The sequence below is a fragment of the Schistocerca cancellata genome, chromosome 1 (genome assembly GCF_023864275.1).
Source record: "Schistocerca cancellata isolate TAMUIC-IGC-003103 chromosome 1, iqSchCanc2.1, whole genome shotgun sequence".
NCBI classification, from domain to species: domain Eukaryota; kingdom Metazoa; phylum Arthropoda; class Insecta; order Orthoptera; family Acrididae; genus Schistocerca; species Schistocerca cancellata.
In genome coordinates this window covers 369,700,115-369,722,137 of record NC_064626.1, presented here as the reverse complement: position 1 = coordinate 369,722,137, position 22,023 = coordinate 369,700,115, and the positions used below count along the sequence as shown (strand labels likewise).

The window sequence follows — 22,023 nt, the reverse complement described above, 5'->3', positions numbered from 1 at the left end:
TTCTGTAAAGTTTGGAAGGTAGGAGACGAGATACTGGCAGAAGTAAAGCTGTGAGTACCGGGCGTGAGTCGTGCTTCGGTAGCTCAGATGGTAGAGCACTTGCCCGCGAAAGGCAAAGGTCCCGAGTTCGAGTCTCGGTCGGGCACACAGTTTTAATCTGCCAGGAAGTTTCAGCAATGTTATGAATTGCTCTTTAGTTTCTGGCACGACTCGAAGTTGATGACATGGGCCAGGAAATATTGAATGGAATGACAAGACACATTTTACACTACAGCGTGCAATGACCACACGGAAATGCCGAATTTGTGGTGGTGTTAAACCAAGTGTTGTGCACGAAGAGCCACTGCACTCGCCGTATGAGACTGTGTGGTGGTGACTCTTGTTGCATACTGGAGAGAATTCACCCAGAAGCCTGTCAGGTGTACAGTGGCGGCTGCTCGTTATCGAGACCTCCTTGTGCAGCATGTGGTTTCTAATTTAACACAGTACAATTGTGTTGAAACCACTGTGTTTATACAAGATGAAGCAACACTTCATGTCGTTCGCCAGATGCAAGTCCTGCTTAATACAACTTCCCACCAACGTGTTATCTCCAGAGGTTTCCCAGATGCATGCCCTGCAGGATCACCTGATCTGAAACCATGCGACTTTTGTCTCTGGGGATATCTAAAAGAACGCATTTACCGGTACACGTTTGTCTTTACCTGATCTGAAGGTCAGTATACAGGAACACTTCGCTCAGGTTTCACGGGAACCGCTATGACCAACTGTTGATCACATCACTTTACGGATTCAGCGTACCGTCGACGTCTCCAGTGCTTATACTGAACAAACTGTATAAGATTTGGTTAATAATAAAATCAACATTATGCCTTTCAGTCCCGAAGACCACCGAAGACGTCTGTGGAGAATCCCCGGGACAGTGGTGGATACCAACCAAATGAACCGGCAACCAGGAATGATGGTCTTTTCACAGCAGCACCGCTTTGGTCGTCATCCGCGGCACTGTCACAACACAGCTGTACGTCAACTACACTCCTGGAAATTGAAATAAGAACACCGTGAATTCATTGTCCCAGGAAGGGGAAACTTTATTGACACATTCCTGGGGTCAGATACATCACATGATCACACTGACAGAACCACAGGCACATAGACACAGGCAACAGAGCATGCACAATGTCGGCACTAGTACAGTGTATATCCACCTTTCGCAGCAATGCAGGCTGCTATTCTCCCATGGAGACGATCGTAGAGATGCTGGATGTAGTCCTGTGGACCGGCTTGCCATGCCATTTCCACCTGGCGCCTCAGTTGGACCAGCGTTGGTGCTGGACGTGCAGACCGCGTGAGACGACGCTTCATCCAGTCCCAAACATGCTCAATGGGGGACAGATCCGGAGATCTTGCTGGCCAGGGTAGTTGACTTACACCTTCTAGAGCACGTTGGGTGGCACGGGATACATGCGGACGTGCATTGTCCTGTTGGAACAGCAAGTTCCCTTGCCGGTCTAGGAATGGTAGAACGATGGGTTCGATGACAGTTTGGATGTACCGTGCACTATTCAGTGTCCCCTCGACGATCACCAGTGGTGTACGGCCAGTGTAGGAGATCGCTCCCCACACCATGATGCCGGGTGTTGGCCCTGTGTGCCTCGGTCGTATGCAGTCCTGATTGTGGCGCTCACCTGCACGGCGCCAAACACGCATACGACCATCATTGGCACCAAGGCAGAAGCGACTCTGATCGCTGAAGACGACACGTCTCCATTCGTCCCTCCATTCACGCCTGTCGCGACACCACTGGAGGCGGGCTGCACGATGTTGGGGCGTGAGCGGAAGACGGCCTAACGGTGTGCGGGACCGTAGCCCAGCGTCATGGAGACGGTTGCGAATGGTCCTCGCCGATACCCCAGGAGCAACAGTGTCCCTAATTTGCTGGGAAGTGGCGGTGTGGTCCCCTACGGCACTGCGTAGGATCCTACGGTCTTGGCGTGCATCCGTGCGTCGCTGCGGTCCGGTCCCAGGTCGACGGGCACGTGCACCTTCCGCCGACCACTGGCGACAACATCGATGTACTGTGGAGACCTCACGCCCCACGTGTTGAGCAATTCGGCGGTACGTCCACCCGGCCTCCCGCATGCCCACTATACGCCCTCGCTCAAAGTCCGTCAACTGCACATACGGTTCACGTCCACGCTGTCGCGGCATGCTACCAGTGTTAAAGACTGCGATGGAGCTCCGTATGCCACGGCAAACTGGCTGACACTGACGGCGGCGGTGCACAAATGCTGCGCAGCTAGCGCCATTCGACGGCCAACACCGCGGTTCCTGGTGTGTCCGCTGTGCCGTGCGTGTGATCATTGCTTGTACAGCCCTCTCGCAGTGTCCGGAGCAAGTATGGTGGGTCTGACACACAGGTGTCAATGTGTTCTTTTTTCCATTTCCAGGAGTGTATATTCTACGTGTCGTTCTGTTGCCCTCCATAGCAAGCCATCCTGGGCTTACATTTCAGCAATATAATGTCCATCTGGACACGGTGAAACTTTTTACTGCTTGTCTCCGTGCTTGGCAAACCCCACCTTGGCCTGAAAGATTACCGGATCTCTCACCAGTTGAGAACTTTGGAGCTTTATCGGCAGGACCCTCCAACCAATTGGGATTTTGACGATCCAACCCGCCAATTTGACAGAATTTGGCACAATATTCCTCAGGAGGACAACCAACAACTCTATCACTCAGTACCAAGAAGAATAACTGCCTGCATAAGGGCCAGAGGTGGACCAACGCGTTATTGACTTGCTCAATTTGTGAAGCTCTTGAATAAGCCGTTCAGTGTGTCTGAAATTGCAATCATTTTTTTGTTTGTACACGTACGTGACATCTACCTATTTCCGTCACGTTCGGGTAATTTTTCGTGGTGCGTTGCTTTTTTTTTTGTCTTAGAGTGTTTTCTCAACACAGTTATCAATTGGAAACTGTTGTGGCTTGAGTATTCGTAAGAACATAGGTGAACTCAAATGGTTCAAAGGGCTCTGAGCACTATGAGATTTAACATCTGAGGCCATCAGTCCCCTAGAACTTAGAACTACTTAAACCTAACTAACCAAAGAACATCACACACATCCATGCCCGAGGCAGGATTCGAACATGCGACCGTAGCAGTCACGCGGTTCCGGACTGAGGGGCCTAGCACCGCTCGGCCACAGCGGCCGGCTATGTGAACTCAATTTCAGATATTCATTAGTATGTGTCATAACAGCAACATTTATGAGAGTGCGGTAAATGGAAAGATATTCATGGGAAATAAAAACGAGTTTATGGCGCGTAAATAATTATAATCCCAAAGAAATAGCCAATTTGTGATCTGAAGAGTGCTGTTTGAGCGCTCGTCTTTATTATGGGCTATTGTGGAACGTGACATTAAAGACCATTAGCTATGCATTGTCAACGGGAAGAAGGTCCATATGAGTAAGTTACGATGTCTGAATGAGGATGAATTCTAAGAGAAGTAGACGAGTCATAAATCTGACAGTGTGACGTAAAATATGTCATCAAAACGATATTAAAAACAACGTCCACACGGCAGTGACGAAACGTGGTGCACCATCTCGTGTTTGGTACGACACTAGGTATTGTGACACAAAAATGGTTTTTCAAGAGACGGAAGTAAAAGAGAATGTAGAGAATGTAGAGAATGGAATTCAAACCAATGTCGTATTTGGAAAACACCTGAAAATTCTTGGCAGAGAAAAGCTGTGTGCTGGACCAGAGGCCGAAACTGGGAACTTTTCCATTCGCGGGAAAGTACCCTACTCACTTTTTTTTTTATTCTTCCACCAGTACCTCACTTAGTACAGGGATTTAAGTTTACGTTAGATGCCTGTGTCTTCACCGTCAAAAAGATTTTTTTTTCACGAATGTAGGCATGCGAAACACCTACGACGTTGCTTCCACGTCGTTTCAGCAGATTCCTAATCGCGACAGGCGCATTAGAATGAAATTTCCAAAGACGTGAATAGATTGTTAAGAAATACATTCGTTCTCCTCGAAGTGAGCTGCGACTCTGCACCTACCTTGCCTTCCACGTGGATCTCGTCATCATCGTCGTCCTCGTCATCAGTGGCATCGTCATCGGCGTTGTCATCATCTGCAGAAAAATAAGCGCGACTGTCATATGGTATCGTACAAAACTTTATGTACAATAGAGAATAAATGCCAGATAATTTACTAAACATTAAGACGGTCTGGTATTAATTGCCACAAAACCTGCAGTGCCGATAAGACACACTATTACAGTAGTTGAAGATCTGCCTCATGGCTAAACAAAATATCTTACGTACTGGCCATTCAAGTTTTGCATCATTTACTTTTGGGACATTTCGCGGTTTTTAATACGCGACTGGAATTAGTATATACATGTATATAAAACTTAATTCTATACATAGTCGTTTCTTCCAGTTTTTGCTTTAATCCTTTTTTTTAGTTTGAAAAACTTTTGGTGCACATTTTTTAGCATTTGTAAAGCCTTCTTAACTTTATTTTCAATTTTTCGTTATCAGTTGTCGTTTTGTGCTGTGATGGTCCTTTTTGTCTATTGGTAATACATTGCAGTAGACTTTAGTAGCACTTACAAAAGAAGAAAATGAAGGAAGATCGTGTATAACGTCCCGTCGACGTCGAGATCATTAGAGACAGAGCACAGCTCGGATTGTGTCAAGGACGGGGAAGGAAATCGACCGTGCCCTTTCAAAGGAACTATCCTGGCATTTGCCTGAAGCGATTTAGGAAAATCACAAAAAACATAAATCTGGGTGGCTGAACGCAGATTTCAATCCGTCGTCCTTCCGAATGCGAGTCCAGTGTGTTAATCATTGTGCCACCTCGGTTTGGTCGCAACACATAAGTCACACTTCAGTTTTACTTCGTGTGTGAAAGCGACCAATAGTTCTGCTACCTCCTCTCAGAACGCTCTTGTTGGTTTCTTTGTATTCATTTTGGAATTTGTGACGCTAAATCCTCATTTGTTTGTCACACTGATGTATAGGTGCACGTGGTTTGGCAGAGGGGTGGAGGAGCGAGTGGAGTCGGAAAGGACGGAAAGAGGAGGATGGATGTTGAGAGGGGATAGAGGAGGTGTGTGTGTGTGTGTGTGTGTGTGTGTGTGTGTGTGTGTGTGTGTCTTTTAGGACACTCTGATAACATGGGTTCATTTAGCACGAAATAATAGCAGAGGGTGCGGAGTAGGAAGTTTGGACGGGTCTTTTTCTATAGTTCAGTTCTTAATATTTCACTAGCTAATATGATCCATGGAGTCTTCCAAAAGAAATGAACGGAATAGGATATGACTTACAGTTAAAAGTCTTTTTTAGTTGTAAAACGGTCTTTACACACCTGATTTTAGCATTAAGAGGAGGAAAAAACACGAAAGAAGAAAGTGAAAATTTTTGAAATTTTTGTGATAGGACATAATGCTCAGAATCCCATCCACGGGCATAATTCACAATGAGGAGAAATTAGACAAATGAAATGGGGAAAAAAATTTTGGACCTTTCTATGGGACAACGAGTTTGGTAAAGATTGGGGCGAAGACCGTAAAAAATTATAGGAGGCAACAATGATTGAAACATACAGAGTGTTGCCTAACTTTTCATGCATATTTATAGTGGAGGTCGAAAATACCATAAAAATATTCTGACTGTAGTCACTGATATTAGCCTGGAAAACTGGGGAACACATAAAAATATATTAGAGAATATCATGTGTGTCATATTAATACGCCAAGAAATTTATTTTTAGTGTTCGAACACTTGCAGCACCATCTTGGAGCATTGAGTGTGAGATACATTCCACGATATACGAGTATTCTTAATGGCAACTGCGGCTACGGCAAGCTCTGTGATGTAGTCCTCCGCGTGTGATGTGTCGGTGTGTATTTAGGTGGTTCGATTAAGCAGTTATTAGCGCGTTGCTAAAATGAGACAAACGTGGTACAGCCTATCGCGTGCCTTCTGTCATCGTAACTGACAGCAGTTACCCGCTGCGGAGCCTCACTTTCAACAATGTGCGCTGAACGATGTGTGCCGAAATACTTATATCTGCACCAGCATTGTACTCTGTCGTTAATCTGCCACAGGTCTCCGCTTACGCTGCTTTACGGAGTGGGCAAGCCTTCGAGTTCCAAGCCATTTTTTGCGCCTCGGTTGCAAGTTCAGATATATTAATGCGTCTTAAGATTAGGTATGTAGGGAATTACGGTTTCTTTCTGGGACATTCCAGCGAATAAGTGTGACTACTGTTCGTTTGATACGTAGCAACAAGCTGAAGTAGCGACACGTTTGAAGAAGAAAGCATCCGCTTAAATTTTGCACTGGATGGGCTATTGTATAGAAACTTTATATTAGCATCACTGGCTGTTGTTACATGCACGTATGTCGATTCGAGATTTGAAACAGCAGTTTAGAAGCAAGCAAATCCGCGTACTTTAGGAGGTTTGTGGAAGCCACATGACAGGCACTTTCTGTTAAGCGATTTGATCTCTATGAACATATATTCCATTTGTTTATGTTCATTATTGTTGAATGTGTGTAGAACGCCGGTGTTCATGCGCTCTGCACTCATCGTATGACTGCCGTCTATGGCGAGGATCGTTTGCAACAAACCATCGAGGACTTGATACGGTAGGCCACCAAATGGCGAAAAGACGCAAGCCACCATGGTTTATCATCGACCAGTGCCTGCACCAATACCACTCGTTAAGGTCCCTGGAACGGCTGTGCCCTCAGACGATGTGTACTCAAATACCAGGATGTTATGATCAATCGTCACCTCACTTCGAAAAAACATATTGAGAACCTCTTGTGATTGGCCACAGGAAGACTGTGGGTTCTATATCAGTTACTGAACCCTCGCGGTAGCGTTCTCGCTTCCCACGCCCGGGTTCCCGGGTTCGATTCCCGGCGGGGTCAGGGATTTTCTCTGCCTCGTGATGACTGGATGTTGTGTGATGTCCTTAGGTTAGTTAGGTTTAAGTAGTTCTAAGTTCTAGGGGACCGATGACCATATCTGTTAAGTCCCATAGTGCTCAGAGCCATTTGAACCATTTTGAACTGAACCCTCAGGCCATGATTCCGCTTCAGCTGGATGTTGCGATCTAGCTGGCGCTCGTTAGTCCGAGTACGTGCAGGTTGTCTGGGGTAACGCGGGGGACTCGCGCATCATTCGTCCGCAGAGGTTTCAGAGCCGTTTCCTCCGCCCGACCCTCCACTTGCTGCGACGACCTTCGTGAGAGACCCAGCTACACTGCACCCCTCTTCTACCAGAAAACCGCGCCGTCTACCGACCCGCACGTACTCGCCTTTGGCACGAGAGTCCGGAGATTCAATTCCACACATTGGTCGCACATTCTGAGCTGCCAGTAAGAGATGTCGAAGACAATACTGCAGAACATCGCGGGGGGTAACCAGAACCTTACGACATTAAACGACTCCATATCGAATTTAAAGGCATAAGTCTAAGAGACACGCAGGAATTAAACACATTAGCTGCCAAATGGCATTGATTTATATCAATGGGACGAGTCAATAATTTGTGTCGAACCGGGATTCGAACCTGGGTCTCCTGCTTACCAGCCAGATGCACTGACCACTACGCCATCCGGACACAGTGATCACCACAACTATACGGACTAGCCCAGCATGCCTTAATGCTAATGAGCAGGGGCCCTACATCAGTAGTTTGTGGTATAAGTTAAGAGCTTGGGTCTGACAGGTGGTGTGTTAGGGTTATCCGTGCTGTTGTGGTGACCACTGTGTCCAGATGGCGTAGTGGCCAGCGCATCTATCTAATAAGCTAGAGACCTGGACTGGAACCCCTGGCAGGCACAGATTTTTGATTTGTCCCATTGAACATAAATCAGTGCCCACTGGTAGCTAATATCTATTATTCCTTTTTGTCTTGATTCATAGTGGCTGCAGGATCAAACTGGTTTCTGTTCTTTCGGACATGGTGAACGCCACGTCAGCAGGGGATGAGAAGAAATCCCGCCATTTGCAATATGTGACGTGTGTCAAGGTCACCGCCAAGTAATATCTCCTCAGAAAGCAGCATAAAATTGGCTGGAGTGTCACAGGATTATGTTCTAGGACCTGTGTTGCACTGCTATCTACATAAACAGCTAACCGAAGCAGATGTACTCCGATGATACTGCGCACGCCAAGTGTTCACACAACCTAATTTGCACTTACAGCTACCTCCAGAGACATATAGAAAAAAATCACCTAGTTGTGTAATGTATGGAAGATGAAAACCATTCCTAAGTAAAGCCAAGCAGTTCTGTTCACTACTAGGCTGAAGCACCTTAACCACAAACTCACAATAGATCGTACGGACTTGACGTTGTACGTCTCAGTTAAATACCTTGATCTCATAACACACGAGATATTGACTAGGCGACTAAGGATAAGCAATGTGGCCAACAAAAATTGCGGAGTGATCAGACGTCGTAAAATTACCTATCTGACGTTTCATCATACTTTGAGCCATTCTGTACGGTTCAGCAGTACGGTCAATGTCGGGCTGAATGTCTGCTGTCTCTTTTCCGAATTGTCATCAATGCTGATCACTATACACTCAATAGGTACTATACACTTGGGGTAACCATAAATCTTCCACATCACCCAACAGAAATCCATAAAATTTTACGGAAAAACAAACATTTTTCCCGCCATTCCATAAACTCAGTAAGCCAAGATTCCCCAAATTCCATTCACAAAGGTCCAAAATAATCTTCACAAAATATTGAAGCTACTGACACACTCTTTTATAGACAATACAAACACATACACTGTCACACAAATGACATGTTGTTGTTGTTGTTGTTGTCTTGTTATGATGTTCAGTCCAAAGACTGGTATGATGCAGCTCTCACACTGGTCTATCCTGCATAAGCTTCTTCATCTCAACGTAACTAGTGCTGGCCGTATCCATCTCTATCTGCTTACTTTAGTCGAGTCTTGGTCTCTCTCTATTAATTTTACCCCACACACTTATCTCCATGACTAGTCTGATCTTGATGGCTCAGGATGTGTCCAGTCTACCGATCCGCTCTTGTGGGCAAGTTGTACCGTATATTCCTTTTGTCCTCAATCCGTGTCAGTACCTCTTCGTTAGATATCCAATCTTCCTACCTAACCATCTTCATTCTTCTAGAGAACCACATTTTGAAAGCTTCTATTCTCTTTTTGTCTCAGCTGCTTTTCAACCACATTTCACTTTCGTACAAGGCTACACTCCATAATGATACCGTAAGAAAAGACTTAGATTTACTCTACATTCTATGTTCACAAATTTCTATTTTTCAGAAACATTTTTCTTGCTATTGACAGTCCGAATTTTATATCCCCTCTACATTTTTACTGTTTAATTTCCTAATCAGATACCCTCAGCATCACCTGATACAATTCGACTCCATTCCACTATTTTGTTTTACTTTTGTTGACATTTATCTTATAATCTCTTTTTTAGACACAATCCAATTGCTCTTCCAAGTCATTTTCCGTTTCTGATGGAATTACAATTACAATGTCATCGACAAATCGTAAAGTTTTTATTTTTCCCCCGACGATTTTAATTCCCTTTCAGAATTTCCCTTTCGTTTTCTTTACGCCTTGCTCAATGTACTTCATCAGTAACATTGGGGAAAGGCAATCCTGTCTCACTCCTTTGCCAACTACCGTCACCTTTCATGTCTTCCGACGTTTACAACAGCAATCTGGCGTGTGTACAAATTGTAGAAAACCTTCCGCTTTTTACATTTTATTCCTGCTACGTTCTGGATTTCAAAGAGTGCATTCCAGTTGTCAGAAGCTTTACACTACAAAAGTAAATTTGTCCCCTTTCAATTTTTTAAGATAAGTTTTGGGGTCAGTAATGTCTCGCCTATTCATACATTTCTCCAAAACCCAAACTGATGTTTCCTGCATTTAGCATCTACTATTCCACACATTGGTCGCACATTCTGAGCTGCCAGTAAGAGATGTCGAAGACAATACTGCAGAACATCGCGGGGGGTAACCAGAACCTTACGACATTAAACGACTCCATATCGAATTTGAAGGCATCTACTATTCTTTCCATCCTTAAAATTGTCATATTTCTAAACATCTGTATCACTGCCGAAAATCAGACGATTATAGTGCCCAGTGGAGATTCTACTACTGTAGTATTACAAGTGATCTGCTTGATTTTGGACTTGTATTACGATTTTGTTTGGAAGCTGTGTTCAGTCTGTTAACGAATACCGTTGTGACTATAGAAAACATACCTCCTCAGTTAATTTGAACGAACAGGTTTGCAACACTTGTGTGGTACATATTCTTGATAACGATGGGTCCAATACTTTGGCAGAGATGAAGGCCTCAGAACAGAACATAAAGAAAGACAGAATTAAAGTGAAGAGAAAAATAAAGTGGACCACGTCCGCTCACCGTCATCCTCAGCACTGCTGCTTGTGGTTGTGGCATTGGCGGCCGTGTCGTTGTGCATGTCCATCTCGTGGGACAGCTCTCCAGACATGCGCATCGACGCCGGGTGGTCCGGCATCGCCTGCAACACACGCATCGACAACATTAGACGACTCTCCTAGAAACGGCAATGAAAGAATACAATGCACAGATTACTGTACCTACCTGCCGTACGTAACCGATACAGGATAACTCGAATGTGAGAGCACCCTCCCCCCCCCCCCCCCTCCCTCCTCACGCACCCACTCAACGTTCAAATTGTGAAAAATGTCAAGAAGTGGTGTTTCAGGAGGAATAGTAAATACGTATTTCAGGTGGCAGTAGGATAGATTACTTCTAACAAAAATTCTAGATAACATGTGTCCATTTTTTACTAGGGCCTACTTGTAGAAATATAGCTTGTTACAGAGCTGATTTTTCATTTTGCCTGTTGGTACTCCAGTTTATGTATCACAGCGTGCATGACTGTCATGCGAATACCGAAGTCCTGTGTTCAGGAGGGCCACACTGGACCATGCAGCATCCCGACAGACTCATGTGACTAGCGCCAGAGAGGATCGCCTATTGTTCTCTCGAGCGTGCGGTATCGGACAGCCATGTCACCTACCTTCAGCCGGGAAGTGGTCTTGTTTGCAGCGAAACAAGTATCCCCACGTACAGTGCGGCGACGTATGAGGCACAATCGATTATCAGTAGGGCGATCGATGTTGTTGCTTCCGTTGACAAGGAAGCACAGAGAGGTGAACCAACAGTGGAGCGCTCAAGGACAGCTGTGGACACAGGTGTGACACGTCGTCGCCTTTTCAGCTGAGTCTGGAGACCACTGTGCAGCGGCTACCGTCGGTAATGCAGGTAATGTGTTCAAAGAATGTGGAATCGAATCTTATGATCCCCTTATGATTTCTCAACATAATTTAGCTGTGGATGAAACCACACATCGTTTTCTTGTAATGGAACATTCAGAGAAGGAAAAGGTTCCTGTTATGAGTACGGCACCTAAAGACTAAATCAAAGAAATTCGCATTGATACTTGAGATGAATATTATACACCGAAAAATTAAAAACCATGACTTTCAACATATGGTGCTTCCATTAAGCAAAAACAATGCCGAAGTGTTGTTGATTTTGAATAATGTCCCAAATAAAAACCATAGGCGAAAAAACGCAGAAGTCTAAGTAAGCTAAATGCAAGTCGTTTAATAACAAGCTCTCAACTATGAAGCAGACATTGATTGATAGGGAAGCACGCAGAGTAAACAAGAACGTTTAACGTAACACAGGAAAGCTTCTAAATAAAGTATAATGCACTGTTAGTCACAAAGTCTTTACTTCATTCACTAGGCTACATGTTTCGACAGTTCCTCCATCATCAACAAGTGGAACTCATGTTTGACATAGCCTTCGTTAGTGGCACGCATCGCCGGTTGTTTGCAGCTGCATGTGAGGTGGCTGAGAATTTAGGTTACGACGCACACAGTTACAGCCTACCGAAATTAACCACACGATCTATAGATGTGATGTAGCAGACAGTTTAAAAATGTAAAAGGTAGACGCGATGGAAGAATAGTATGTGCGCTGCAGTCTGATGCGAAAAACACCTATACGTCTCACAATACCTAATATATGACGTGTGACTTTTCACGTCAGACTGCAGCGTATATACTATCCTTTGGACTGTAACTACTTTTTATACTTTTAAACAGCATAAAAGATACCCTCCATATGATGAGTGCAGTGTAACCGTTGAAACGCATAGTGCATGTAGTAAAGACTGTGTGACTGATGCGGAATCATAAGTTTTCGTTTTAACTAGCATTCGTAGACCTCGAAACACAGTCCATAACTGATGTGAAACTTACAGTCAATTGCCCTGAATGTCGTTAGGTAAGCTTTTACACTCCTCCAGAAGATTGGATAGAGTGTTGCAAACGACATAAAAATGCTCAAAATTTGCTGGAGGAATCTTTTTGTGTGATTTTTGCTAACGAAAAGCACAGATATTGAGTTACATTAACTTTCAACTTGAAAATTCATTCTCTACATGTAATTCAGTAAGAAATAAATAGAAATGTTTAATTAATTAATGTACTGTTTTATACATTCCAAGATTAAAAATGTATTCTACTTTTATCATTACGTCATTTGTCCTGTGGTCAAAGACATGCTGCCTCTCTACTGGAGCAGGATAAAACTTTTACATTAGCTTTTAAAATTGTAAAAATAAATCTGAGATATTAAAATTAAGTAAAATACGATGAGGTAAATTCTGAAACTAGGGTGCAAAAAAATGTCTCCAGAAATGAAGTTATTAAAAATCATTAACCGCTAATGTCGTCACACATCGGGAATTTATCCACCGTTTGATTTCAATGTCGGCGTTCATCAGGGCTTCGCCCTATCACTGCTGTTATTTATCCTCTGCATGGACCCAGCAGCGTCTAACATACAAGTATCTCATCGTTGGAACTTATTTAGGAGGACAGTGTGATCCTAGTCCAAGAAGCACGCTTGAACGATCTGGATGCAAATCGGATGCATCTCAGTGTTAAGGTTGGATACCTGTAAGGTGGTCCCCTAACGAATCAGTGACAAACGCTACAGTAGACCATTCATTTTAAATACCTAGGACCCATTGTCACCTCAAGTTGTGATGGCACTTCTGATACCCAGCCAAGGTTGAATGCAAAAACTCACCGGAATCATCTGCGATGGAAAGATGCCGCAACCTTTATAGGATCACTTCGTTGTCCATCTGTCTGTCTGCCCATACGACACTTAAGACGCCTTTTTCTCAGGAACGAGTAGAAGTATTAAGTTAAAATTTATATCAAATACAAACGTCTATGGTCCGTTGGCGGTGTTAATAATTTAAGCTTCTAAGTCAACACAATCAAAAGGTACAGACATTTATATCACATATTTTGATACTAGCAAACACACTCATCAAACCTACATGATACTTCTCGTTGACCTAGAATCACGAAATTTGGCAAGAAGCAAGGTTCACAGTACAAGTTAGGGTTCAAAATAGTTCAAATGGCTCTGAGCACTGTGGGACTTAACATCTGAGGTCATCAGTCCCCTAGACTTAGAACTACTTAAACCTAACTAACCTAAGGACATCACACACATCCATGCACGAGGCAGGATTCGAAACTGCGACCGCAGCAGCAGCGCGGTTCCGGACTGAAGCGCCTAGAACCGCTCGGCTACAGCGGCCGGCTACAAGTTAAGGAAAATATCCAAAACGTTGTTAGTTTATAATTATATCCCATAAAAATATTTTTTGCTATTACAAACTTAGCTACACTGCGTTCGTAATCTGTCAAAAATCTCTGGAACTACATTTATACGCAGAGTGGTTCACAAGGAAGGTTTGTATGTATAATTTACAAATATTTCGTGCTAATTGGCAGAGCTACGATGGAGGGAAGTCTCCCGCCCTTGTGAGAACGGTGTCTTTACCACTTAGCGGTGACAGGCGAAAGGCCGTCTGACTACTGCGCTGACAGTCTATGGCTGCGATACTTACGGAATCTGTAATTTCTCAGAGAAAAGTAATCTTTGGAAATGACGCAGGATTGCGTTTCCGTCGTTTGCGCTGAGGTTCCGAAATTCCATAAAATATGAGTTAAAGCGTTCCACAGAATAATTCGTCCTTTGCGTTACAATAGCCGCATGGCCGACTGTACGTTTTCTTCTCTGGAGACATCTGTCAAATCATTCCAGTAATCGCAACAGGGGGAGGGTAGACTAATTGGCTGCTAGCATACCATGTAACTGTAACTCGAAAATTAATAAAATAAATGAAAAATTACAGTACAGATTGTGTTAATTACACAAAAATTTAAACTTACAATTAAACCATTCTCGAAAGTCTTAGCATTCCTGGAACCGAAAGCTTGGCAGTACCGGCATCAATAACAGCCAAAAATTGTCGAATTTCTCTTTTCCTAGGACGGAAGAACTATTTATCTAAATAATTACGTTTGCAGGGAATCCTTTGTGATCGAGTTCAAATGGTTCAAATGACTCTGAGCACTATGGGACTTAACATCTGAGGTCATCGGTCGCCTAGAAATGAGAACTACTTAAACTTAACTAACCTAAGGACATCACACACATCCGTGCCCGAGGCAGGATTCGAACCTGCGACCGTAGCGGTCGCGCGGTTCCAGATTGAAGCGCCTAGAACAGATTAGATCAAATGATCATTGAACTACATTCCCACACACAATCTTCGTCCTCGAGTTAAGTACTGTAAAACTTCAATCAAAAAAATCATTTTAAATTGTTGCTAATCTGTGTGGACATCTATTTTTGCCATAGCTCTTGCTTAACCCTATTTGACACTGTGACAAGTTAGTTGCTGCTTGCAAGCAGGCCATCACAAAACAGCATCTCCTTCAACGGTAAGGGCTCCTCATCATCTCACATTGGTACGTTTGTCTCCAGGTGCACTGGGTGAATACAAACCCGCTCGTGACAGACAGAGCAGGAGGGTACACACAGTCGCCATATGATGTCAGCAGCTTGTTGGGACGAGTCGCACATTTGCGCCGCGGGTACTGGGTGGCCTTTGTGATGGTGACGGTGCTGCCGAACTCACGGCTACGTAGTGTCACCGTTAACGATCAGCAGCGGGGCGCGGGGCAGAGCAGAGCAGAGCAGAACAGTCCCCCAGCCAGCCGCCCCACCCACGCCTCACTCACTGACTGACGTTTCTCGCGCCACCGGCTTTTGTCCTGCCGTGGGAAGAGCTCGCTGCTATCAGCCGTTCAGCGGCAACTCTCCACCGGCAGGAGCCATATAGCCTACTCGCTTCTGGATCGTCACTAGCCATGCTACAAGAAGCGTGTAAAAAGCTGGATGAACGCTGACGTAAAACGAAAACAACAAATGATACACGCAAAATTCTCATTTGTTGGGCCGGCCGTTGTGGCCGAGCGGTTCTAGGCGCTTCAGTCTCGAACCGCGCGAACGCTACGGTCGCAGGTTCGAATCCTGCCTCGGGCATGGATGTGTGTGATGTCCTTAGGTTAGTTAGGTTTAAGTAGTTCTAAGTTCTAGGGGACTGATGGCCTCAGATGTTAAGTCCCATAGTGCTCAGAGCCATTTGAACCATTTTTTCATTTGTTGGTTTTCCTGTTTTTAGTAGTCACAGGCATTCAGAACTGTGTTAATGATATAACTGTCGCCCTTTGACAGTTACATTATTTCCTTTCGGACCCTTTCGCAATTGTTGCTCTATAGATACTTTCAAGAACATCATAGATGTGTATCATACACTGAAGCGCCAGGGAAACTGGTATAGGCATGCGTATTCAAATACAGAGACTTGTACGCAGGCAGAATACGGCGCTGCGGTCGGCAACGCCTGTATAATACCAAAAGTGTCTGTCGCAGTTGTTAGATCGGTTACTGCTGCTACAATGGCAGGTTATCAAGATTTAGTGACTTGGAAAGTGGTGTCATAGTCGCCGCACGAGCGATGGGACACAGCATCTCCGAGGTAGCTATGAAATGAGGATTCTCGAGTACGACTGTTTCACGAGTGTACCGTCAATATGAGGAATACGGTAAAACATCAAATCTCCGACATCGCTGCGGACGGAAAAAGATCTAGCTGGAAGGTGACCAACGACGATTGAAGAGAATAGTTCTCCGTGACAGAAGTGCAGTCCTTCTGCAAACTGCTGCAGATTTCAATGCTGGGCCATCAGCGTGCGAACCACTCGACGAAACATTATCGATATAGGCTTTCGTAGCCGTAGGTTCACTCGTGTACCCTCGATCACTGCACGACACAAAGCTTTACACCTCGCCTGGGTCCGTCAACACCGACTTTGGACTGTTGGTGACTGGAAACATGTTGCTTGGTCGGACGAGTCTCGTTTTAAATTGTATCGAACGGGTGGACGTGTACGGGTATGGAGACAACCTCAGATGGACCCTCATTTCAGCAGAGGATTGTTCAAGCTGGTGGAGTCTCCTCTGTAATTGTGTGGAGCGTGTGCAGTTGGAGTGATATGGGACACCTGACACTTCTAGATACGAATCAGACAGGTGACACATACGTAAGCATCCTATCATATCACCTGTATCCATTCATGACCATTGTGCATTCCGATAGACTTGAGCAATTCCAGAATTGCTACAGTGTGGCTCCAGGAACACTCTTCTGAGTTTAAACACTTCCGCTGGCCACCAAACTTCCAAGACATGAACATTATTGAATATATCTGGGATGCCTTGCAACGTGCTGTTCAAAAGAGATCTCCACCCATACGTATTGTTACGGATTTACGGACAGCCCTGCAGTATTCGTGGTGTCAATTCTCCCCAGCACTATTTCAAACATTAGTCAAGTCTTGCCACGTCGTGTTGCGGCACTTCTGCGTGCTCGTGGGTGTCCTACACGATATTAGGCAGGTGTGTGTATATACCTATGCATATATGTACGAATGTATGTATGACTGGATTATTAATCGTGTGTCAGACATGAAATACGGGGTGAATCGCCTAAAACTTGCACCGCAAATATTGCGGATATGGAAAGCGCTGTTGTTCTGCGGCTTTCGCAGAATGGATTGGCAGTCAGGGACTTGTATTGTTAGCCAATCAAACGATCATAATAATACTTAGAACGTGTATTTATGTCGAAACATACATTCTATTAAATGGGACAGTGTCTATTGACATTAACAAACTACAAGTCGGTTAAATTAGAATGTCAGTGATGTTTGTTGCAGAAAAGTAGTGTGAGTCGTCTTCGAGGTATCGTATTTTGAAAACTTTCCACACCAATGTTTGTACAATACTTGTGGTGGTAAACATTAAAGAACACCACAAGTGCATGCACTAGTTATGTGAATTCTGACCAGTAACGAGACAATTGACCATTACATCTTGTGTTCAAAATGACCACCGGCAGTGGAAATACGTGCTTCCACTCTGGTATGGAGCGACTGCTGCATAAATGTTAGAATGTTTGCGGTGATGTCCGAGCAGGCTGCAATAATACTCCGTTGCCTATTATCGTGTGTAGTTGGTAAGTTCTTGTAGAAAGGGTCTTTCAGTTTTCCCCACATAAAAAAGTACGCAGGCGTCAAACTCGGGGAACGAGCATGCCAAGGTACAGGTCCCATGCGCCCAATCCAACGATTTGGAAGCAGTTTGTGAAGACATGCTATAGTACTTCGTGCACTATTGGCTGGACAGTCATCATATTGGTACCACAGGTTCCTCCCAGTCTGCAGAGCAACGTCTTACAGCATCCGTGGAAGATGCTATACTAGGAAGCTGCGATACTTGTTCGCGTTCAGTGTTCCGTCTGTGAAAAATTGGCCTATAAGCTGATTCACTATCCCACACCAATCGTTTACACTCCATCGACGAAGCTTCGGCGGTTTACCTGGCCATGATTGGTAAATGTGGCTTCATCACTAAACAAGACACATGATTCTACAGGAGTATTCTTTCTTAATACCCGTGTACAGAATTTAACATCTCTCTTGATGGGTAGACTTGTGACTGGGATGGAACCTATGCTGATGGAAATCCATAGAACACTTGCCTCACTCAGTCCACTTCCTCGTGCAATTGCGAGGGAGCTAACGTGCGAATCAACTGCAATAGCAGCAAGAACATTAATTTCCCCATCTTTTGTCGTCACTTGTTTCCTTAAGTTACGTTGTCTAGGTGTTACACTTCCACTTTCACATAACTGGTTGGAGATGGTTGACGTCTATTGAGATATCTTGTTGCCGCGTACACTGTACAAGAGTGAACTATTTTCTTGCTACATTCTCCATGCATCATGAGCATGTCGGATTTTTCTGTATTGGTAAATCCCATAGTCCATATCACGACCTACTAGTTGGACTGTCACACACTGACTACCAAGTCGCAGTGCACTCAAGGAACACACGAGCACGCTGTAAGCAAACTGTTACGCCGGCGCCGAGGTAGCCCCTGCGGGCCGGCAACACATCTAACACCACACAGGACCGAGGTTGTTTAAGCCCAAGGCGTTACATTGGCTGTTTTGGAAACAGACATCCCGCGTACTACTTCCTGCAGAGGGTGATCGAGATGGCCTGCTGGAAGTATTACTACACAATTGGTAGGCCAATAAAGGCTAGAACCAGCACCGGACGTCAGTTCACGCCGAATACCGACCTCAAGGACGTCTCCACGGAAGACTACGTGTTCGCCATCGGAATAGGACTTGGAATGAAGTGTCTGTGTGTTACCACGGACTCTTGTGGGAAACTTAGAAGTTGTCTTTTGTTGCCTCTAGTAGGAAATTCTTACTGACTTTGTGACTGTTACTTCTCATTGTTATTCAGTCATTTCCATGTAGACTCATGCAAATAAATGTTGTGTAGTAAAAACTTTCAAATTGTCAGTTACAGCACAAACGTAACAACATTATACCTAGTAACTGCGCAGGTTGAATGACGCAAACAAGTGTCGGCGTGGAAACTTCTGTCGTGAACGGCTCGCACTAGACTCCTGCAACGAACAGCATTGATATTCTACAGGGCTATTACAAATGATTGAAGCGATTTCATAAATTCACTGTAGCTCCATTCATTGACATATGGTCACGACACACTACAGATACGTAGAAAAACTCATAAAGTTTTGTTCGGCTGAAGCCGCAGTTCAGGTTTCTGCCGCCAGAGCGCTCGAGAGCGCAGTGAGACAAAATGGCGACAGGAGCCGAGAAAGCGTATGTCGTGCTTGAAATGCACTCACATCAGTCAGTCATAACAGTGCAACGACACTTCAGGACGAAGTTCAACAAAGATCCACCAACTGCTAACTCCATTCGGCGATGGTATGCGCAGTTTAAAGCTTCTGGATGCCTCTGTAAGGGGAAATCAACGGGTCGGCCTGGAGTGAGAGAAGAAGCGGTTGAACGCGTGCGGCCAAGTTTCACGCGTAGCCCGCGGAAGTCGACGAATAAAGCAAGCAGGGAGCTAAACGTACCACAGCCGACGGTTTGGAAAATCTTACGGAAAAGGCTAAAGCAGAAGCCTTACCGTTTACAATTGCTACAAGCCCTGACACCCGATGACAAAGTCAAACGCTTTTAATTTTCGGCGCGGTTGCAACAGCTCATGGAAGAGGATGCGTTCAGTGCGAAACTTGTTTTCAGTGATGAAGCAACATTTTTTCTTAATGGTGAAGTGAACAGACACAATGTGCGAATCTGGGCGGTAGAGAATCCTCACGCATTCGTGCAGCAAATTCGCAATTCACCAAAAGTTAACGTGTTTTATGAAATCTCACGGTTTAAAGTTTACGGCCCCTTTTTCTTCTGCGAAAAAAAACGTTACAGGACACGTGTATCTGGACATGCTGGAAAATTGGCTCATGCCACAACTGGAGACCGACAGCGCCGACTTCATCTTTCAACAGGATGGTGCCCCACCGCACTTCCGTCATGATGTTCGGCATTTCTTAAACAGGAGATTGGAAAACCGATGGATCGGTCGTGGTGGAGATCGTGATCAGCAATTCATGTCATGGCCTCCACGCTCTCCCGACTTAACCCCATGCGATTTCTTTCTGTGGGGTTATGTGAAAGATTCAGTGTTTAAACCCCCTCTACCAAGAAACGTGCCAGAACTGCGAGCTCGCATCAACGACGCTTTCGAACTCATTGATGGGGACATGCTGCGCCGAGTGTGGGAGGAACTTGATTATCAGCTTGATGTCTGCCGAATCAGTAAAGGGGCACATATCGAACATTTGTGAATGCCTAAAAAAACTTTTTGAGTTTTTGTATGTGTGTGCAAAGCATTGTGAAAATATCTCAAATAATAAAGTTATTGTAGAGCTGTGAAATTGCTTCAATCATTTGTAATAACCCTGTAATTTACCCTATTTTTAGCCCGTTAATGCCAATAACTATTGTTCCATTTAAAAAACTATTAAGATAGCACAAAAAATACACATTCTAAGTATTATTACAATCTGTTTACTGGCTAACAATACGAGCCCCAGACTACCAATACATTCTGTGAAAGCCACACATCAATAATACTTTCCAGTTACGCAATATATGCGGTGCAAGTTTTAGGTGAGTCACGCTATATGGTAGGAAACTCGTTGGCATTCGAAACTGCTTCCAGCCATCTCGGAATGCGTAAGTACACGTTCTGCATCGTTTTCAAGGGAATATTCTACCATTCTTCCTGCAAAATAGTGCCAAGTTCAGGTAAAGATGATGGAGGTCGACAGTGATCAAGCACACTTCTATCCACTAATACTGAGATTTGGCGGCTGTGGTGGCCAGGACAGACGCCACAATCCATCCTCGTGCTCTTGCAAAAGAGCATCACCACTGGGGAGCAAACATTGTAGCAAGCGAATGACCGGAGCAGACGAAGTGCTCCCATACTCCTTCGCAGTAGTGCAACCTTGCAGCGTAACCCTGGGGCTGTGGCATGTCACGATGTGGCAGTCCAAGCTATCACCGAATCCCCGCATGTTTCACTCTTGGGACGTAAACTCGGCCTGGAAATAATGTGAAACAAGACTCGTCCGGCCAAATGACGTTTTTTCATCACTCCATTGTCCATCTTTTTGGCTTCGATACCACTTTCTCCTGTTACGAACATTTGCATCACAGATGGGTTGTTATCGAATTTCAGCTCGCCCTGCAATTCCCTTCTTATGGATCTTCCTTGTTTTGGCGCTGACGTGGTTCGCGAGTGCGACATTCAGTTCTGCAGTGACTTTTGCAGCTGTCGTCCATTTATTTTTCGTCGCGGTCTTCTTCAATGACCGTCCGTCACGATCACTCAACACAGACTTTCGTCCGCGTTGTGCTATAGCAGATGATGTTACCCTGTATACGATATAAATCTTCGGTTACGGAGGGTCTTGAAACATCAAACTCTTGGTTACGGAAGCAGCCACCATACGAGTTCGAATTCCCTTAGCTCCGACATAATACACTCACAGTTACACAGAACATTGTTCTGACCACGACTGACACTTGCAACGTATAGATGACACTGCACAGGTGCCTCTCGTGGTCAAATACAACGGCACAGCCTGGAGGTTTGACTAGCACCTGTATTTATGTTCAAGCAAGTATCTCTCGCGGCGTTATTTATTTTTTTATTTATTTTTATTTTTTTTGTAAAATATGTACACAAAATTCGCATTGCCCACAATGTAAGTTACAGTCATACGTAGTATCTTTGGACATAGTGATTGTCTTGGTGACTATTTAAGAAATATAAATGTAGATACTACAGGTCGAAGAGCTAAACCTAGTTCTCAAGATGGTGCAGGATGGGCAAAGTACAACTCACACGAGGAGTCTGACTGGTGAATGAGCAGCAGAACTGTTCTTTGCGCACCAATCAAAACCAGTTACGTCCCCCCTTTTTTCCTATTATGTTATGCTGTCGCGAAATACCCAAAACACCTTTTGGGCCAGGTTTATATTTGGTGTCCCGTACATAAGGGTTCGATC

At 44.6% G+C, this 22,023-nt stretch overlaps 1 protein-coding gene across 1 annotated transcript in view; it reads right to left on the bottom strand.

Moving 5' to 3' along the window:
* The window catches only part of LOC126174884 (uncharacterized), a 134,023-nt gene that overhangs the window by 85,102 nt on the left and 26,898 nt on the right, over positions 1-22,023 (bottom strand). The window contains exons 2-3 of the mRNA XM_049921304.1: positions 10,488-10,605; positions 4,077-4,150 (exon numbers count right to left, since the gene is read on the bottom strand). Coding sequence (XP_049777261.1) covers positions 4,077-4,150; positions 10,488-10,605 — 192 coding nt within the window. The remainder of the gene's footprint in view (positions 1-4,076; positions 4,151-10,487; positions 10,606-22,023) is intronic.